General features: G+C 39.6%; 1 protein-coding gene across 2 annotated transcripts in view; it reads left to right on the forward strand.

The window, feature by feature from the left end:
- The window catches only part of MDN1 (midasin AAA ATPase 1), a 178,012-nt gene extending 161,893 nt beyond the window's left edge, over window positions 1-16,119 (forward strand). The window contains exons 88-102 of one of the 2 annotated variants that reach the window (XM_072141954.1): window positions 435-585; window positions 2,647-2,945; window positions 3,970-4,128; window positions 4,995-5,096; window positions 6,124-6,325; window positions 8,213-8,386; window positions 8,561-8,721; window positions 8,853-8,933; window positions 9,670-9,785; window positions 10,121-10,295; window positions 10,373-10,446; window positions 11,880-11,994; window positions 12,076-12,139; window positions 14,842-14,984; window positions 15,372-16,119. In XM_072141954.1, the coding sequence (XP_071998055.1) occupies window positions 435-585; window positions 2,647-2,945; window positions 3,970-4,128; window positions 4,995-5,096; window positions 6,124-6,325; window positions 8,213-8,386; window positions 8,561-8,721; window positions 8,853-8,933; window positions 9,670-9,785; window positions 10,121-10,295; window positions 10,373-10,446; window positions 11,880-11,994; window positions 12,076-12,139; window positions 14,842-14,984; window positions 15,372-15,560 (2,205 nt within the window). In that variant the 3' untranslated portion in view covers window positions 15,561-16,119. Of the gene's footprint in view, window positions 1-434; window positions 586-2,646; window positions 2,946-3,969; window positions 4,129-4,994; window positions 5,097-6,123; window positions 6,326-8,212; window positions 8,387-8,560; window positions 8,722-8,849; window positions 8,934-9,669; window positions 9,786-10,120; window positions 10,296-10,372; window positions 10,447-11,879; window positions 11,995-12,075; window positions 12,140-14,841; window positions 14,985-15,371 lie in introns of both variants that reach the window. The other variant, XM_072141952.1, reaches the window with a different exon arrangement.
- The last annotated feature ends 6,022 nt before the right edge of the window (window positions 16,120-22,141 follow it).

Here is a 22,141-nt window from a genome sequence, read left to right on the forward strand (position 1 = left end):
TTTGTTGTTTAAAATGTTCTAACTGCATAAATTTACACACATCAGAATTGTAAGGTTCACATACAAACATCTTGGGGGGCTTCACTCAATAAATAGTGTCCATTTTTCATACTTTTACCGCAGAAAGTATAAATGATAACTGTATAACTTTAACATTATTTCTTGTATTATGTAATTTGATGAAGCTTCTACTGAAATCTTTTAGATGAAAGCTGCCACCAGGTTGTTTTCTGGGATCCATGACTACTAATAGTTGATCAGTAGGGGTATATAAAACTGAGTAGCCACTGGTAGAATGTTTTTGTCAGAGATGAAACTTGATGTTTGGATAAAAAAAAAATACTGTAAAAGCTCTCTTTAATTGCTTTGTGGGTGTGGTTTTTTCTCACTTAATTTCTATAGCTTAAATAACTTTTTGTGTCTTCACATTTCAGCGCGAATATGATGAGAACGAGACTGACCCTTATCATGGTAAACAAGACACAAATCAGGAACCAGAAGCCCTCGACCTTCCTGATGATCTGAATCTAGAAACTGATGAGGGTAAAGCCAGTGAAGATGAAAAAGATGAGGATAAAGCTGAAGGTATTTACTGAAGGAACCATGATTGTAATTGTCTAATAGCCTCAAAAAACTGCTTGCGCAAGTCTAGTTGCAGTTTGCTTCTGCAAAGTCACTATGGGCTTACATAGAAGTGGTTCTTATCCTTTTTAAATCCATAATATTCTCCAGGAGATAAGCGAAGACTGGCTTCACAAATGCTGGGCCCTCTTGGTCATGCCACATGCAGACAACTGTAAATGGTGGCCAAGAAATGGCTGCACTAACTGCCATCCGTACATGGCCGCCATTGACTTGAAAAATTCATGGTGTTTTACTACACAGTGACTGAGCCAGACGTCCTTGTCTCTGGTTCAGAGTTGAGCACTCCTTCCCTAATTCATTTCACACAGGTCACAAGCTTCCCCTGGGTTTGCTGTATGAAGAGCATGTTTGTGTGCATTTAGCGTCAGTGAACTCTATGCCTTTTTTGGAATTAAAGGGGTTGGCCACCTTTCCACAAAAATTATAATAATGCGGTCACATATTCTCTATTATGTAATTGCATATGTGATTAGAAAGTGTCATAATAAGGTGCTATTATGCTGGCACCTCCAAGAAAAATCCTACCAGCATAATATATTGGTCCATCATCCCTCCATAAAATGCTGGAGAGTCAAATGACCGTTTCGTCCAAAGCGCAATCCCAACACACGTTCCCTGTATTGGTGTTCACATGAATGCAGCGCACTTATCACCCTTCTGTATCAGCTGACAACAGCTGCTGCTCGAATTCTACTCCTCAGCGTCTTCAGTGCACCTGCGCTGCCTTCATGCCAATAGAGGGATTGTGCATCGGGACTGCACTTTGTACATAGCGATCATGTGACTCTCCAGCAACGTTCATTTTATGGATGGACGAAGGACCAAAGGTGCTTCTGTTAGTATTTTTCTTGGAGTTGCCAGCACTACAATAGCACCTTATTGTGACACTTTCTAATCACATATGCAGTTACATGATAATAGAGAATTTGCGACCACATTATTAATTTTTTTGTGAAAAGGTGGCCAACCCCTTTAATTACAGTCTTCTTTTTACTAGTATTGGTGGCAAAACACTGAAAAAATATACAATTTTTAATAGAAATACCCTTTATTCTGTTAAAAAAAAAGAGTATTATGGACGTGTAGGGTTCTAGTATCCAGGTAAGGCCTTTCCTCGGATATTACACAAGGGAGGGTATTGCAGCATAATGATTGATGGTTGCAGAGATGGCAATGGCAGTGTGGTTGCCATCTCTGCAACCACTCCCCCACTTCACTGTCCGCCACCTCCACTCCCTCGCTGTACACTGTAGCCAAGTATAGGTGTTCTTTACATTACCTTACTGATCATGGGGTCTGTATTGTATCTGGCTTTAGTGTGTTTGTGATGTGCGCAATAAACAGAATGTGTGTCAATATGCTGTGTTGGCCCTAACCACCTGATATCAGTGGGTGGTGGTTTTTACAGACAAATGTATATGGGTCAAAGACTATGCTGCTATGTGTTTATTATAACACTTGAACACTTGTAATTTGCACTTTACTGTGTTTTGTTTTAGCTTTGGCCTAATGGATATGTGAAATAGGGATTTTGAAAAGGGTAGAGGGATCAATACCAGCATGGTAGACTATCTATATGTTCTAATCCCTATATAGTGTACTCTGTACGTTGACCACTGACACTGATTGGTCCTACTTCTCCCACTGTGTAGCCGCTCGACTGGAACAGCGAAATGCGTAGGGAAAGTGGGTCAAAATATTTACTGACCAAAAGGTCATAATTGTCATACGAGTACCATGTTCTGTATGTGGAGTAAGCAATGATTCTTTAGAAATGCTTTACCTGGATACTAGAACCCTACATGTTTGTAATTTTGTTGTAATGTTGGTATACTAAATTTTAAGAATAGAATAATATAGGTATTTTTAGGTGTTTCCATTTTTTTTCTATCTTTTATTATTAAAAGTTAAAAACAGTATCTTGCCTTGCTGACAGGCTTACAGTCAAGCTCAGTGATTTATTGAATCATTTACAGAGCTTTTTTAATTGTGTGGTTGCAGGACAAGATCCTTTTGACATACAAGAGAAGCCAATGGATGTCAACGAAGAAAGTAAAGACCAAGAAGAAAATAAGGGGGAAAATATAGATGCAGACACTCAGGATGTGAACGAACCAGACCAGGAGTTAGAAGGCCAGGATGAGCAGAAAGACATATCAGCCCTAGAAGAACAACAGAATGAGTTGTCTGAAGATGAATCTGGGGAAAATAAGACAGATCCTGTAAATGAGGAGGAACAACAGGAGCCTGAAAAAAAGGATGAAAATGGATTGCCAACTGACACTGGACTCCAGCCTCAGGTAAAACTTGAAATCTGCTTACTTTGAAGTCTCTTTGGATGCATCTGGTCTTACCATCCATATTACAACATGAATTGAAAATATAGATAAATATGCCATACGTTGCTTTGACCAATATTTGTATTGATTTGCAGTAAAAACCACAACAACATGTGACGTCTGTTAAAGTGGTTTTCCCACAAAGACAAGATTCTTAAATATACTTAGGATAACAAAATAACACATTCTCTTGAATGTTACTGTTTTTCACAAAAATACAGCATTTCACAGATCTAATTCCATCCTTCTCCATCAGTTCTGTTTGGCCCAGGATCTGACTGTAAATTTTCTGCCTTTGGGTCGGGCAGAGCAGATTCGTTTCATGAATAGATTCTCCTGTCAGCCTCTGTACATCCTCCCCCCTGCATTCCAGGACAAGCTCACACACAGACGCTCACATGAGCACTTCCTGCCAGAAAGCAACATTATGAGGAGACTAAATCTACAAGCTACAGACAGATGAGATCTTTATAACAGGGGAAGGAGTTGTAGCTGACTATGTGTTTAGGGCCATCTCCAGGATTCAGAAGAACCCTAGGCGACAGAGCTTCAGTAGGACATCTACCGCCAGGATGAACAATTTGTAACCTAACCATGCTTACTTGCCCCCTCTGTCAAGATCTGCTCTTCTTTTAGCTTCTTAAGCCCTTGTTTTTACAAAAAAATGAGCCTGAGGGCTCCATAGATGTCAATGGAGCCCCTCAGGCCCATTTGGATAATTATTAAAACTTTTTTTCATAAAAACAAGGGCTTGAGAAGCTAAAAGAACAATAGATCCTTCCAGAAGGGAAAGCACACCACCAGGTAAGAGTGCTTTGCTTACAATCCTTCATCCTGGATGTCCTTTAAGGCATATCACTTAATGCTGTCAACAGAGCTCCTACATGATGGCAATCTTAATTACAGACAAACTTACAGACAAAAATAATCTCATATGTTGGGCTTCTCTAGTTTTGATAAGCAATAAAGATTTTTTTGTTTTTAGAATGAGGAGGAAAAAGACATTTGTGAAGAGGAAGAGCTTCCTGACTCTGATCAGAGAATGGAACATGATACTTGTGGGCAAACTGCAGAGGACAATTTACAGAGTGACACTGCTGCTGAACTGGCTGGTGCGGCCTCTGAAAAGGATGAAGCAAAAGAGGTGACAAACTGAATAAGCTTTACTAGGGATTTCATAATGTACCAAAAGTATTGGGGAGTAGCTGAGCTGTGTGATATATAGGTTTATGTCATTTGGAAGCAGGAGTTCTGAGTAAAAGGCTTCCTGAAACGTTTGCTTCAAAGGACACCTGTCATCAGGTCTGTAAATAATTCTGTTACTTCTACATTTTGTAGCTAACAAGGATTCCATTACAGCATTTATAAAAGTCAATTCATACATTAAACATTCTAAAAACATCTATTCTTTATTATGTAAATGAAGCTAGGCAAATGAAGAGAGAAGGTGATGTCACCACTGTTACCCTGCTCATGTCTGTCTGTAATGTATAGTAAAGCATTGCTAGTGTCTTTATCTGCTGTCATACTATGTTCTGCTATACACATGTGTGAGACACAGGCATCAGCTACACAAGTACCTGACATGTTCTGCTATTCACTTGGCTACATCATGGAGCAGTTGCATCTCTCCTACACACATCGGCTGCAGGGGCTTTATCCACCAGAACCACAAAGCAATTGAGGAACCAGCACCAGGAGTGTCACAACTTTATACAGGCTGTCAGTCAAGCACTGGGGGTGTGGCTGTACTTCCCACTCATGAATAAGCTGGGCAAATGAATACGATAATGATTCAATGGACCTCACTCAGGTCTTTTGTATGCGTTTAGGACCTGATAGTTTGAATTTAGAGGCATGTAGAGGGACAGTGAAGGGATAGGGGAATTGCTTTCTAATGGCAGTTTATGAAAATATATTTATTTTTATAGGTTCTCTTTAATATTCAAAAATGAAATTTCTTCTGTATGTGAGCAATATTAGGAACAGAACTTTCTTTCTGGTATCTAGGAGCATGGTACAGGAACTGCAGATGCAAGTCAGTCTGAAGGTCATACATCGAAACTGATGGCACATATGGCTTTAGAGAAACAAACTTCCCGCCCTACACAGGTAAAAATGCCTTGGTTTTAAGATTACAAAACTAACTTAAATTGACGAGTGAATCATCATGTATATTTTAGCAGTTAATTAGTCTACAGCAGGGGTGTCAAACTCATTTTCACCGCCTTGTGGTTGCCTTAAAGGGTCTGAATGTAATTTTATTCTTGTATAATTGTAATTTATACAGAATTACTTCTACAATCAGCCATATGAGGGCAGCCAAAAAACTGACATTATTGTTAAATAACAATAACCTGAGGCTCCGTTCACACGTGGAGATTGCGTTGCATTTCAAAACATACAGACTCCTCCTGCATTTACAAAATGTGATGCAAACGCAATCTTATTTCAATAGGTGATCGCAGGAAGAGTCTGCGCTTTGTGAAAAGCAACCACAACACAATCGCCACGTGTGAATGTAGCCTCAGACTATGGCATAGCCATTATGTGTCCACACAGCAACCAATAGCCAGAGTACCCACATAGCAGCCACAGTGCTTCATCCCCCCAGAAGCAGCCGCAGTGCCCTATCATGGCGCCCCCAGCACCCCACATCCCTGCCAGCAGCAGCCACAGTGCCCCCCCCCCCCTCAAAAAAAAAAAAAAAAACAGCAGCCGCAGTGCTCCCGCCTACCTCGCCAGCAGCAGCCGCCACAGTGCCCCACGCCTACCCTGCTAGCATCAGCCATCCTCTTTTGTCTTCGCTCCTGTGTGCGCCCACTGTACTCGTCGGCTTTAGAGACTGCACGTACAACGGGCGCACACAAGAACAAGGACTAAAAGAACAGCTGCTGCTTCAGGGGAGCGGGCAAAGGTGAGTATTGGAGTTACACTTCCACTATGTTGCACTCCCAACAAGCACAGCATAGGGGCAGGGAGCCAGAGCTGGATAATACAAGGTCGCAGGTCGGATATGACACTTGTGGTCTACAGCCTACAAATATATCTAAGGCTTTGAGATTTATTGGTCTTCTGGGTTTCACATTGGTCCCAAAGGGTCTTACTGTTCTTTGCTTCATCTATATGTATGTTTAAGAGCATCAAGCGTAAACCAGGCCAATCTGATGATGATCGCACTTTGGGGGATTACACTGAACAAGTCCATAAAAGGCTGAAAACCATAGAGTCCAGCAGCGAAATGGATGACCAGGACAAGCAAACAAAACAACAAGCACAAGAAGCTGAAGCTTACGAGCACATTGATCAGGGATCCAAGTTTTATGACGCCCAAACATATGGTATATACTATCCTCCGATTTATGCAAATCCAACATTGATCAATTACTTTTATGTACAGATGTTCTGATTTGAAGATTTATTCATTTTTATGCAGACATTTAATGGATATATCATTTTATAGAGCTGTGTTTTACACGACACTAGAATAAGAGCTGCATGAAGGATAACACTATCAAGATAAGGCAGAAACATTATTTTAATGCCGATCTGATCTCAATATTATACAATAATTGGGCATGGCACAAGCATTTGTAACTGGGCAATAGAATAACAAAATGGCTGTATAAAAATATTTTACTTTATTCTATATATATATTATATACTGTATATTTTTTAATTGATTAAACCCTTAATTACTGTCTTATCAGCCTTTCACGGCAGTCATTAAGGGTACTAATTTTAACGTGATGCCCTTTGGGAGCCGCATCAAAAGAAGATTGCAGGACATTGTGTCCTGCTGCCGGAGCTGGGCTGTGCTCCAATCCGCTGCACCCACTGGCGATCATGCGGTGTCACAAGTAGCCCAGAATGTCCCCTGAGGTACCTCTGGGCTGTCTGTAGTATATATCTATTTGGCATCTGTGAAAGATTCCTGTCAGAAACAGTATAATGCACTGCCCTACGGAGATAGTGCAGTGCATTTTATAAAAAAACAGATCAAGTGATCTCCTGTCATTCCCCCATTGTGGGGAAACTAAGAAAAAAGACTGTATATTTATATAGAAAAATAAAATTATATAAACACAAACACACAAAAATCACCCTCCCATTTAATAATAAAAACCTAAATTCACTGTATTATGTACTTCCACAACCATACCAACCCAAGCTATAGTATTTATCCTGTAAAACAAGAAAACTTTTAAAATTTCAATGTGGGCATAGTTATTCATTTATTTAAATTCATCTATCACACAAAAAATTATTAAAGGGGTATTCCCAAGAGGACAAGATTCTTGAATTTGCTTAAAGGGGGTTTCCCACGAACACTTGCTGATCGATGGGGGTCTCAGTGATGAGACCCCACAGATCACGAAAACAAGGGTACCTCAGTCAGACCCCTTGTCGCCCAGAGTAATAGAGCAGACGGCCTCGCGTGACCATTCTGCTCCATTTATCTCTGTGTAGCTAACAGAAATTGCCGAGCGACGCTTGTAGAGGCAACTGACAAAAAAAACTATAAAATAGCCTTGGCTTAATATGGAAAATACCAGCAAAGATAAGGGATTAAACACTATTGCAATTAATCCTTGTTAACCAGAACATGCAAAAATATAAAAAACTGCAGTGGTTATTAAGACTCAGAAGACATCCAGGGCAAAGGGTAGAGCATTACTGCAGCAACACATATATCAACCCTTTGACATCTTGGCCTGAAACAGGCCAATTACTAAGTACATTTTCTTATTCTTTCACCCTTAACTTTCACAAGTCATAACTTTTTCATATTTTAAGTCGACTCAACCCACAAAATGATGCCATCATAAAGTTGAACTAAATATTCTACTTATAGGAAAGTTAATAAGGGGCCTTTGGAGCCTGGTAAGGAGACCCTATAAGTCAAATTGGGCGGAGTAGTGTGTAGAGATACGGCAAAATCATATGTCATAAGCATTAAAAGATCATAAAGTAGACAAATCTATCCACCCCAGAGTGAATCAGTCACCAGTTTCCCGTTTGCCCTCTCCTCATCCTTTGTACCATTTTCTACACATACAGTATATCCACTTTGTTTAAGCTAATAACTTCGGGTCTAATGGATATTCATCTATAGAAGAACTAATCTCCACATTTAGTTGGGATTAGTTTAATTTCTTGATCGCTATCTAACACACAAAATGTGCCTTATTTAGCACATTTTGTCTCATGTGTTTTTATCTTTTTAGATACAGCCAATAAAGAGCAAGAGAAATCCATCCCGACTCAGCAGGAGGAAAAAGAAGAAAGCACTGTACAAGAAGATATGGACATGGAGCTACAGGAAGATGAGTGCCTTGAATCCATCAATGTCGAAGAGCTAAAGCCAAGGCAGCCTAAATCAAGAGAGTCCATTACACAAGGTGAATGTTCACAACAAATGTAGTATCCAATATGTGCATCATTCAATAAGAGGTCCTAACTTGTGCCATGCTTTGGCATTGATTTTTAGATCTTTATGTATAATTTTACAGCTCCTGAATTGTATTTTGTGATCTGTAAAGTCTGTAATTGTACTACCTGTCTTTAAATACCAGGGCCCATGGAACATGAGCTGGAGGTGCAAGGTATTCATACTGAGGATGAGGTACATGCAAGAGATTCTGAACCTACAAATACTGACTTGGAGAAAAATGAAAGAAGCCTAGAATCCTCCATACATACTGTTTGGGATCTTTTGAGAGAGCGACCTATGCAGGTATTACTTGCCTATACACATTTTATCCTCAACAGCTCTGCACCTTAAATAACTATAGGATGGTTACTTAACACCATCTACAGGCTTCTGCATGTAAATTTACATGATGTATTGTCCTCTATTCCTAGCAGACTCCTCAGAATCTTGAAGAACTAAGGAAAGAACTAGAAAAGCAACTTGAAGAATGGTATACACAAGATAATTCTGAAGAGGTGAGTACTTTAACCACGTACATGTACATCGGGAAATGCAGTCTGCTGCCACTTCCTAACGTCCATCAAAAATGGAACTCCAGCACTCCTCTAAGTCATAGTATCCTACAAACGGAGCCGGCAACGGACCCACCTTGTTTGAAAAGGTAACGTAGCAAATGAAAGTAATCCAATGGTCCAGCCAGGTTCCAAGAGGTATTCAAATTTTATTGGTGGTCTGACCATGATTAAGGACGGTTAAGCCGTCAGAAACGCGTTGGTGGAGGGAATCTACACTGTGGATGTTTTTTTGATACCATTGAATAAAATTTGAATACCTCTTGGAACCTGGCTGGACCATTGGATTACTTTCATTTACTTCCCAGCAATCACCCGGGCTCAGAAGCTGAGCCCACATGATCACTGCCTATAAAAGCCTTGCCATGTGCGACATCCATATGGGAGATTTTCATAAAAATGTGAAAAATTTCACCAAAAATTCTAAGCCCAATAACATAAAGCAGACATCCGGTAAATGTTAGTTATGAAGTTATTTGGGTACTATGACTATCTGCCTGAAAAGCAAAAAAATTAGAAAATGTAAGGTGTTACCAAATATATGTATATCTGTGCCTTGTCTTATGTAGGACTGATGGAAATTTCCTTCTGCCACTCTACTCAATTTACCTCTTTTTTTTCTACTGAATAGCACTGAATTACCTCTGTTCCTTCATCCAATGGTATTTTTTTATTGCAGGAAAAGTCAGCAGCTGAAATGTGGCAAAGTTACCTCTTTCTCACTGCTCACCTATCTCAGCAGCTATGTGAACAGCTGAGGCTTATACTGGAGCCTACAAAAGCTGCAAAGCTGAAGTGAGTTTACAGCTTTATATTAAGTATGCCAACTTCAAATGATGGTTACTTTGCATATTAGCGGAAGACATGTGTTGTTCTCTGGTGTCTCTTTGTGTGCACATTGAACATTTGTCTGCACATTGAGCATGGCTGCTTCTTGTCAGCTTGAGGGATGTGCTAGTGTGGATAGTTCTAGAAATATGTATATTACTAGCTTATTCATGTTTTCTTAAGAAACTTTGTATTATTTCCATCTAATGGCAATAAAGGACTGAACACAATACCCTGTAGTAAAACTTGATTGTGTTACTTGAAATCTCTTGCTTTAATCTCCTTTTTGTTTCATGTTGTAGGGGGGATTACAGAACTGGAAAGCGACTCAATATGCGTAAAGTGATTCCATACATAGCTAGTCAGTTCAGAAAAGACAAAATTTGGCTGCGCAGAACTAAGCCAAGTAAACGGGAATACCAGATCTGCTTAGCTTTAGATGATTCCTCCAGTATGGTAGACAACCACTCCAAGCAGGTATGAATGAATAGCCTAAGTATTTATTATGTAAAAATGACTGCTCAGTTGTGAATTAAATTCAATGTCTTTTCCAGCTTGCCTACGAATCCTTAGCAGTCATAGGAAATGCTCTTACGCTACTGGAGGTTGGACAAATTGCTGTGTACAGGTATGAAGCTTTTGTTATGTTACCATTAACCCCTAAAGGGCACATTGTAAAGACACACATTGTAAAGACAGGTCATAAAATACATCCCGAAAGTTGTCGGCAAGGAATGATGGACATTTCTGCCCTGGTTGGCAAAAAAATACCAGTCCTGCATTTGTCCTTGAAAAACCAAGGTGGTAATGATATTCTCTAGCTCCACTAGATTCTTCACTATTTTATAAAACTTTCTATCCTTTAGTTTACTGCTATTTGTTTATTTATTTAACTGCTTGAATAAAGAGGACGAGTTAAGTCATCTTAATTAATCAGCCATAAAGGCATTTAGACGATCTATATAGTCACGCAGTTGGTGTCATCCTGTGTAAATACATGGTCATAGAACAGTGGTGAAAGCTGTCACAGATGGCTGATCATCAGGGTCATTACACCCAAGAACTCTCGGGGTGCGTTCACACATTGCAGTTAAAACTGCATCGCAATCAGCTTTGTGGTGGTTTTAGGTGCAGTTTTGTCAATTGAACAGGTGAAAGACATGAACTGAACGAGTGAATTTGATTTTGAAGGGGAAACCTGCTCCACAAATCTCATTCACCCGTTCAGTTCATGTCTTTCACCTGTGAAATTGACAAAACTGCACCTAAAACCACCTCAAAACTAATTGCGATGCAGTTTTAACTGCAACGTGTGACCGCACCCTCACAGCTGTCTTTGTGCCCATCACAGTTAAGGGTGCGTTCACACGTTGCAGTTAAAACTGCATCACAATCGGCTTTGAGGTGGTTTAGGTGCAGTTTTGTCAATTGAACAGGTGGAAGACATGAACTGAATGAGTGAATTTGATTGTGAAGGTGAAACCTGTTCCACAAATGTCATTCACTCGTTCAGTTCATTGTCTTTCACCTGTTCAATTGACAAAACTGCACCTAAACCACCTCAAAGCTGATTGCGCACACACACAATCTTGGCTGATAAAACTTGGCGCACACACACAACCCTCTATATACTTGTTAACCTCTTCTGACCGCTGTTTTACTATAAAGCACATAAAGGGGTGACAAACAACATAAAAATGCTGTTTTGTTTTGTACGTATGTTGTATGTTTCTGATATATAAGCCTTTTCAAAATTCTTTGAAGCAAATTTTTGTTAAATTTCACATTTTTTTCATAAACGAACACACTGCATATCGATCAAACTTTACTACTTAAATATGTAACAATAAAACAGTCTCAAAATCACTTTGATATGTTGAAGGATTCAAAAGTTATTACCACATAAAGTGATGCATGTTAGATTTGGAAAATGTGGCTCTGTCCTGGAGGTGTTAATACTATTTGGTCTACTAAATAGTCAACGACATGAAATGTCTGGACTCTATTTAAACCACTGTTGTCCAAGTGTCCATAAACTTACATGATCTGTTACTACTTTAGTTTTGGAGAAAATGTCAAGCTTCTACATCCATTTCATGAACAATTTAGTGAACAGTCTGGATCCAGAATACTCAGTCAATGCAAGTTTCAGCAAAAGAAAACACTGCTGGCACAGGTAACCAAGAAGATCTGTCTATCTTAATCTGTAATGGTAATCTTTGGTCCCAAGTGTGATGCTTTATTTTATTTTGTTTAGTTTTTAGAATCCTGCGTGCCCATGTTTGCTGCAGCACAGCAAATGTCTCAAAGCAGTAACCTAGGTGAGCAAAGATGTATAACACTGTGCATTGTGCTTTACCATCTGCACCTACTACCAGACATGCGTTACTACATTAGTATATGTCCTTTGTTTTCTATTGACATCCTAAATGCACATCCCCATGCAGATAACATGTTCATGGACCACTTTAATATAGCATCAGATTCTGAAGATATAGCCATTTGAAGAGGAGAATGTCCCTTTATTTTCACAGCAACATTGTATTTCTAGGTGCCACAGCCCCAGAGATGTTGATTTTTAAAATTGCAGTAGGGAATGGAGAGGTGGATATAAAAATCTTATGTTTTAATTCAACTTTAACAGTCAACATCTCTGGTTCTGTGGCAACTAGAAACACAATCCGGTGTTCCATGGATCAGAAGACATAGCTGTTTGAATTGGGCCCCCATCCAGCCTATGAACTGAAGGCACACTGGAGAAGGAGCTGCAGGAGATACATTGCAAAAGTAGCTGCACCCTCTGCATATGTAGCCGAGCCTGGGGAAGGGTGACAAGATTAATGCATTACATGTTTTGGATTTTTTATATTTTGGTAAAGGTTTTTTTAATTTAATTATTTTTTTAAGGGGGAAAATTACATAGATATCACCAGAATAGCAGAACTTCAAAATTTGTCTTGGACATTGAGCTACCAATGACCCGTTATTTACATGTTATACTCTACTTTCCGTCTGAGAGTCCTTGCATTTTTTTAAAAACTGCTATTATTTGATTTTCAATGAGAAGAATCATAACACAACTTAAATGTATACAAGAAAACTATAAAACTACATGTATAGGATTATACATATATGTCTAAACATAATTGTATATCTAAAAACAAAATTTACCTGGCTCCGCGGTCAAAACTGTTTGATGACGTTTTGAGGCTTTTAATTCAACGGCCTGTTTTTTTAATGTATGAGAATGTACCACCAAGCATACAACGCCTCTATACTAGTTCTGTGCTTGACAATTGCCTGTAGGCCTTGTTACCTTGTCTATACACTGGGCACTTTAACCCCTTTATAACATAATGGTCATTTTTGCCAAAGTGGCCAGGTCAGGTCAATTTTTGCAGTTATGCTGTTCTTTAACCCCTTCCCGCCAAAGCCAATTCTCGTTTTTGCGTTTTCATTTTTCACTCCCCACTTTCAAAAATCTATAACTTTTTTATTTTTCCATGTACAGAGCTGTGTTATGGCTTATTTTCTGCATAACAAATTACACTTCAAAATAGTGGTATTTAACCCTTTACCGACGCACGCCGTACTAGTGTGGCATGCAGGGTCGCGGTACATGGAGAGGGCTCGCGGGCCATATTGCAGCAAAGACTTACAGGTAACACCCGCCATCGCCGCCGGCATATCAGCACATTTGTAATGAATGAGGAGAAAAATCCCCATATACTGGCATTCTGTAGTATGGCAGTATAGGATAGGATCGATTAAACAACCTAGGGTTAAAGTACCCTAGGGAGTCTGAAAAATAATGAAAGTAAAACTTAGCAAAAAGTTTTTAAAAAAATTTATAATAAACCTAAAAATCCAAATCACCCCCCTTTCCCTAGAACTGATATAAAAATTAACAGTAAAAATCCTAAACACATTAGCTATCGCCGCATCCGAAAATGCCCGATCTATCAAAATATGTTTTTTCTCTGCGTTTAACCCCGTAACGAAAAATAGCGGGCAAAGTCAAAAATTGCACTTTTTGCCATTTTGAAACATATAAAAAAATCTCTAAAAAGTGATCAAAAGGTTGCACAGTCCTAAAATTGATAGCAATGAAAACGTCATCGAAAGTCGCAAAAAATTTACACTACTATGTTGCATGTCAGTAAGGCAGTAAGGGGTTAAGCGACAAATATCCTTGAAACTCTGTTTTATTACTTTTTATTTGTCTACTAATTCTATTAAAAACATTTTTAAAAAATATGCTGTCTTGTAATTTTTCCTATAAAAATTATTTAATCGGTAACATTGTATTAACCTTTACCAAAATATGTTATGAATATGTGCATGTGTGAGTCAATCCATCACCATTTTCCTGGTTCAGAGGCAGAGAGTGCATGTACTTTTGCAAAGCCTCTCCCTGCAGCTCCTTCTAGATTCAGCTGACAGGCTTGGAGGTTGGTTCATTTCAAATGGTCATGTGTCCTGATACACAATTCTGGTGTTATATTAATGAGAAGACTCTCCACTTTAATATTGTATAAGGATTGTGTTTCCAGGTGAAACAGAACCAGAGATATCCACTGTTAAAGGTTGGGAGTTGGGAAATGAGATCAGTATTTGAAAATCACTTTTTACTTTTTTTTTTTTTACTGCAATGTCACGTAAAGATTCTCCTGTTTGATAGGACATTATTTGTGTCCCGCCAATTGTGGCTCAGGAGCTATGATCGTTTCAAGTGGGACATGGTCTTGACGTTTATGTGCATGTTATCTGCGCAGCCCTAGTAGACTTGAAGAGGCAGTTCCTAGGGATAGATGACCAATCCCAGAACACCCCTGTAAGGAAGAAGTCATGTGAAAATGGTATAGGCTGCAATTCTGCCTACCTAATAGACCACAATAGACCATTTTCTAGACAATACAATAAAACCTACCTCAGATTGTCTGCAAGAACCAACAAAACTTGACTGCATTGTTTGCCTTATCTGCACATTTTATAATATTCCTAATATAATATTTTATTGCAGAAACGGCTCAACTACTTCTAATAGTATCTGATGGAAGAGGATTGTTTGTAGAGGGAAAGGACCGTGTTACAAGAGCAGTAAAGGCAGCTCGCAACGCAAACATATTTATTATTTTCATTATTTTGGATAACCCTACTTCAAAGGTAATGTAGTTGCTTTTTTCTGCCGTAATTTCATCTTAATTGTGAATCTTTTTTCCTATTATATAATTTTAAGCTTGTGGTCTTTTTTTTTTTTTTTTTATCAAGTTAACCTTTTTGATGACAGGTTCTCTTTAAATTGATTTACATGATAGGTTCCAATAGCCAGGGGCATGTTTATTTAAAAAATGACTTAGTTTTTGGAGGGGGGTGGCATGGGCTATTGGAACCTGTCATCATATCAAATGACCTCCCTGAAGACGGGTTCTCTTTAACATGTTGTTTTATGCAGCAGGGTATATAACTGCATATCTCACTCCTTTCCTCATTTACCGTACTTTACCCATGGGGATGCTGTCTGAATTTCTATTAACAATATTCTATTTTTAGGATTCCATCTTGGACATTAAAGTGCCAATCTTCACTGACCCCAAAGAGATGCCAAAAATGATATCATACATGGAACAATTTCCATTTCCATTCTATATCATACTTCGTGATGTGAACACTCTTCCAGAAACCCTGAGTGATGCCCTCAGGCAGTGGTTTGAGCTGGTGACTACCTCAGAGCATATGTAAACCATGTCTGGATACATGCACAACAGCCTGCGCTCTCTAAGCAGCAGAATTGAGAGATTTTTGGGGAAGACTCATGGAACGGTGCACAGCAGAATAGAACAGCATGTCCTGCAGCTCAGGTCAAGTAATTTCAACAATGCAGGAAGCTATGCAATGTACGACGACACCTGTCAGCCATTGTTTATAACCTAAAACCAAGCACACTGCTTGTAGCGGTGCACAGTGGATGGACACTTAGAGGGGAAGATTGTAAGGTTTATGTAGAATGTTTGTATTTTTTTTTTCCCTAAGTCAAATGAAGACAAAATTTCAAGGTTTTATTTTTGTAATAAACCAAAGTACCCAAAAATATGTTTAATCTGAGAATCCAAGCATTTCTACTTTTGTTGTGGTCTTACGTGTTCTTCATACTCTGTATTGTAAATCACAACACTATACTGTGAAGCCTGCACATTTTGTACGATATTGATAGGACATACAAGTTTTGTCACATGTGTCTTTTTGACCTTTTTGTTACCCTTAGCTATGCAGCCTAATAAAGTTCATTCATAACTATCAATCAGACTACAAAGAACTGTTCAAGGGTACTATGTTTTTTTTAATCAATGGTTTTTTATAAAATATTGTGTATTTCTTGTCTCCATTATGTATGGTAGATTATGGTAGACTAAATGCTGACTAGCAGGAATAACTGAAGGAAATTTGAAGCTCGAACAGGTAAAGATTATACTACTATAGATATAACAATTGCCACATTTAAAGCCTTACCATAGTTGAATTGATGATTATTGCTAAATTATTCAAAGAACTGAAGACAAAACTCTGGTGGTACGGGCTGTTCCTGTTTGCTTTCAGAATCCATAGACAAAGGTTTCCTATTATGATCAGAAAAAGCCACCACCCACTGGGCTGCTACATGTCTGTTGATTATGGATGAGCTGGAGATCAGTGGAAGAACCTCAAACCATTGTTCCCACCTGTTCTAATCTGTATAGTGTGGATGCAAGTAAAGTTATTGTATCTTACCAATATCCAGAGGTCCGTTTGTAGCTATGGGTCGTATGTAAGTCGAGTGTTCTTAAGTAGGGGACCGTCTGTACAGCTCAATGTGTGTTGCAGTCTACTGGCTATGTCCATGAAGCTGCTGTAAAGCATATTACTAAATGCTGTTAATCAAGCAGAGGACATGCTCTGACAAGATAATAGTCATCAGATAGTAATTTTACTGATTTTAGGTAGGGGCTCCTCATACTAACCCTGTTCATAAAACAATCTCATTGAAATGTGACAATTCAAACTCTCATATTGACACTTTATGTATTTAAAACATTTGTATTTGGCTACAAAATAAATACAGGCAGTCCCCGGGTTACATACAAGATGGGGTCTGTAGGTTTGTTCTTAAGTTCAGTTTGTATGTAAGTCGGAACTGTATATTTTATCATTTTAATCCCAGCCAGAACTTTTTTGGTCTCTGTGACCATTGGATTTTAAAAATGTTGGGTTGTCATAAGAATCAAGATTAACAATAAAGCTTCATTACAGACGCCTGTGATAACTGTTACAGCTGTTTATTGTAGCCTGTATCCAGAGGTCCGTTTAACTAGGGGTTGTATGTAAGTCGAGTGTTCTTAAGTAGGGGACCGCCTGTACTTCTGAATATCATTGAAGCAGGACAGAACATACATGAAAAAGAGAGGCACATTCTGGAGATTTCTGGAATACAAACTGTAGGTTTATTATTATTATTGCTACTGGCTGTACGCTTCATATGTCAGTGCTTGTGACTTTTGAATACTGTTCCATGAAGTTACAGATTAGTGAAGAAATAACCTGGAGACCATCTGTGGAGTACGTGGGTGCTCCAAATATATGGTCAAGTGCGGAAAAGAAGAGGAGACGAGCGCTATCCTAGTGTAGTATGTCGACTATATATATATCAGGTTAAGTGGTAAAAAGCGCTAGAAGGGGAAAGCATTTAAGTGCTTTAAATGATCTCTCCGGATGGCTGCCAACATCCACTTCCTAGCGGGTGATCTGCTCCAGGGGAGCCAAACAGTGGTATCGTGATGTAGTAGAAAGACCCAAATCTGGTGTTGGATGTTGCCGGTGCTCAGACATGCACAGTTCTTCAGTCAAGATTTTTTTGAAGATATTTTATTGCTATAAAAATATAAGCAATAAAATATTTTCAAAAGACGCACGACTGAAGAACTGTGCATGTCAGCGCGCCGGCAACATCCAACACTTCCAAAACCAGATTTGGGTCTTTCTACTGCATGAAGTTACAGATTTGAAATATTCTCTGTTTAGACAGCGGCCTGGCTTCTTTGGAGAAATTTGTATTTGCCTCGATTACACCCCTAAGTACACACTTCACCACCAGCTTGTCCTTCTCCTCTGGTGGTTTAAGTTATGTAACTAATAACTGACCATTTTATAGAAATAGATTTTTAGAAAGGTTTTTCTAAAATGTAACTGTTCAAGACTGATATATATTAGCATGTATTTGTTACAGTAAGTAACTGCATGTTTTTAATGCCAAAACCAATGTGTGTCATGAACACCAATTATATAATTCTCTTTCTTCCATCCATGAATGAAGCCTAAGCATTATAGATCATGGTTTGGCACGGCTCACATTAAGCAAGATATACAGAAAACCCAATACTGTATGTGCACGCAATTGGGCAGATTTATCAGTTTACTACATCATTCAGACACTTTTACCAAAAGTGCATCAAAAATGATGGTACTTGTGGTGCAGCTATGGTGTAAACTAGACCAACTAATAGGAAGGAGTAGACAGACAGACATGATTAACCTGATGTCGCATAAAACTGTCTAGTCGTACCTTACGAAATTTTGGATACATGTGCCCCAATAAAGCTATAGTTATTGGTAAAATGTCAATTTGATCCCATCAAGGTAATGGTAACTCTTCTATCATTTTACTGCTAGGTATATTGCATTCACACAGAGAACTGTGTGAATAAATCCTATACAATATGAGTGTATGCCTACCCCTAGTTGGCCCAATAATGCCACAGGTATGTCCCCTTCTATCTCACCACGACAGCACCAAGGGGTTTGTCCCCAGGGAAATGAATCCCAGACAAAAAAATTTAGCTCCTCCTTCCACACCTGTGTCCTTGGTGGGAGACCCAGAGGAACCTCAGTGAGTTTCCCTATTCTTACTTATGGGGGGGGGGAGTTCTCATCCTCCACCCCCCCTCCCCCAGTTGGAGGGGCATAACTGGGTCCAAGGAGGCAAAGGGGGATATGCCGATGCTGCTGGTTGGTAGCTTAAGTCTGGAGGAGATGGTGAGGATGCTCCAGAGCAGTGATTTTCAACCTGTGTGCCGCGACACAAGGTTGAGTGTGCCGCGGGGAAAGTTCCCCGAACTATGGTGCCCCTGTGTAGCGCTGCTGCCGCGCCCCCGTGTTTCGGCCCCCATACTTACCTACAAGCCCCGCGTCGGCGATCCGCCCATCTTCTGTATCTCATGCACCGCGCGGCCCATGTCACGTGACCAGAGGTGCGCAGTGCAGGAGCTACAGAAGGTGGGCGGATCGCCATTAGGAGTGAAGGTACGCGGAAGAAGACATCAAGGGTAAGTATATAAGGTTATTATTTGTATAGGGAAGGCAGCTAGGGTCTTTTTTTTATTAGTAAAGGGAGGCTGGGCTTTTTAATTAGTAATGGGGGGCCTCTCGGGCCTTTTAATTAGTAAAGGGAGGCCTCTAGGGCCTTTTAATTAGTAAAGGGGGGCCTCTAGGGCCTTTTAATTAGTAAATGGGGGGCCTCTAGGGCCTTTTAATTAGTAAATGGGGGGCCTCTAGGGCCTTTTAATTAGTAAATGGGGGGCCTCTAGGGCCTTTTAATTAGTAAATGGGGGGCCTCTAGGGCAGTGATGGCGAACCTTTTTGAGACTGAGTGCCCAAATTACAACAAAAACCCACGTATTCCATGCAAAGTGCCAACACAGCAATTTAAGCAAACTTGCTGTTCTACCACAAATTCAAAAGAAGGACCTCCATCAATAAACTGCCCTTGCCCTCACCCTTTCACTCTTTCTAAAGTCCGAAAAAGCTGAGGATGTGTTGCTTTGAAGAGTGGCATCTACACTGTCTGTGCCTGCAGGTGAATTCTTCTACTCATGTCTGGTGAAATGTGCTGGGGCAATGTGGCCTGAGTGCCCTGAGTGCCACAGGTTCGCCATCACTGCTCTAGGGCCTTTTAATTAGTAAAGGGGGGCCTCTAGGGCCTTTTAATTAGTAAAGGGAGGTCCCTAGGGGCTCTTAATTAGTAAAGGGAGGCCGCTAGGGTCTCTTATTTAGTAAAGGGAGGCCGCTAGGGGCTCTTAATTAGTAAAGGGAGGCCGCTAGGGTCTTTTAATTAGTAAGGGGAGGCCGCTAGGGTCTTTTAATTAGTAAAGGGAGGCCGCTAGGGACTCTTAATTAGTAAAGGGAGGCCGCTAGGGACTCTTAATTAGTAAAGGGAGGCCGCTAGGGACTCTTAATTAGTAAAGGGAGGCCGCTAGGGGCTCTTAATTAGAAAAGGGAGGCCGCAAGGGGTTTTTTATTAGTAAAGGGAGGCCTTTTATGACTGTTTTAGTGTCATTTTGTGCTATTTTGGTTGGTGATGTGCCCCAGGATTTTCTAAGTATAAAAAGTGTGCCGCGGCTCAAAAAAGGTTGAAAATCACTGCTCCAGAGCATGTTCCAGATGTAGTAGTGCCGCTGTTATTCCAACTGGGATAAGGGCTCTGTTGCAGCCGTGTTCCTTGCCCCATTTCCGGCAGTGTCTGGAGGTGGGGTATTTGAATTGTGGTTTCAGCATCTGTCTCACTTCTGCCAGAGACAGGAAGTGGGGAAATTTGATGGTGGATCACGGCTTATTGGCTGTGCTCCCGGTCATTACCATACACTGTTACTTATCTCTCTGCTGCTGACAGGGTTTTTGGTTACTAGATGGTAGTAAGTGTGACCATAATCCAGCTACTGGTTACTGAATGTATTTAGCTTTTTTTTTTTTTTTTTTGTAGATCACCTCCTAAAAAAAAAAAAAAAAATGTAGAATTTGCAGTGAGTGCCTTCCTATGAGAAACCTACGTGTGATTCCTGCATTCAGATAACAGTAACCCAAGAATATTCCTCTTTGTTTAATCTGTGTTCTTTCATTCACCATTTAACAATTCTGTTAAAAAGATACCTAACAAAATGACTAAGCCCTCTGATTCTGCAACTGCAAAAGCCTAGTTCAGACGAGGAGTTTGTGTTGGATGAAAAAGGATAATTCAGGAAGTCCCTTTTCTTGGTAGAGGATATTTAGTGTTGAAGTTGAAGATGTTTGCTTCCTTCTCTGGAAACGAGACAGCTCCATGGACACAAAATCCAGTTCTTGGTAGAAAAGATCAAGAGATTGTAATTGTGGTCTAGACCTATTATAAAATAAATATTTTTACTCAAATTGCATTTCTGCAAGCAAAGGTCTTTAGACCGAATAGAAAAAAGTGAAAAAGTATAAATAAAAATTAACTTTTAATGTTTTTCATATAATAAAACCAGTCTGTATTTGTCTCTCATTTGGGATATATGTGCGAGGACGAAAAAGTTTAAAAGTTTTTGTGGTGGTAGTGGGTTTACAACCTCCCGGGGTGCCCCAGCACTCTCCGGTGCCCACAGAAGAGATCCACTAGTTGGTGGTATATTATCTATCCTCTCTTTATCCAGTCACACATGCTCACTGGGAAAGGGTTTTTGTAGGAGTCCACACACACACACACTGATATCCCTACTGATATGTAGCTTGCTGTATTCCTGCTACTTGCGTTGTCCCTAATATTTATAGGGAGTTTGTCTTTGATTCCTATCTATTCGTCTCCCTAGGTGCTCAATTTATAAAAGTAATATCCTGATATAGTTCTAATAGTATGTTGCTGCAGACCGACATCTATAGATTCTGGATAATCCCACTACTTATCATCACAATTTAAAATAAAAGCCGCTCAATCAGCCCCCCCAGGGACAACGCAAGTAGCAGGAATACAGCAAGCTACATATCACCTTATATGGTGTATAATCATATGCATGATTATAAACCCACTACCACCACAAAAACTTTTAAACTTTTTCGGCCTCGCGCATATATCCCAAATGAGAGACAAATACAGACTTTGTTCTGGTTTTATTATATGAACATTATTTATACTTTTTCACTTTTTTCTTTTCGGTCTAAAGACCTTTGCTTGCAGAAATGCAATTTAAGTAAAAATATTAGCTCTATGGACAGAGGCAAAAGATAGAGCCTCAAAGAATGATGTGACCATCTCTAAAGTGTCTAGAAAATCTGGATAGTTTCCTTAAAAATCTTGTCTGTTTTCTGTGGTTTTTAAGCCAAAAAAGCAGCTACTTGTGTCGCTAAGTCCCTTTTGATGTGGTTTTCCCAGTTGGAGGATAAAGTAAAAAAAACAAAACCCCGAGGGAGGCTTTCTTAGCTGATATAACTAATGCCCAAAAAGGCTTTGGCTTTTTGGCCAATGCTTAGGTAGATTTCCTAACTGCCAGAAGAGCAATGTT

This window comes from Engystomops pustulosus, chromosome 3 (assembly GCF_040894005.1).
Source record: "Engystomops pustulosus chromosome 3, aEngPut4.maternal, whole genome shotgun sequence".
In the NCBI taxonomy this organism is placed as follows: Eukaryota; Metazoa; Chordata; class Amphibia; order Anura; family Leptodactylidae; genus Engystomops; species Engystomops pustulosus.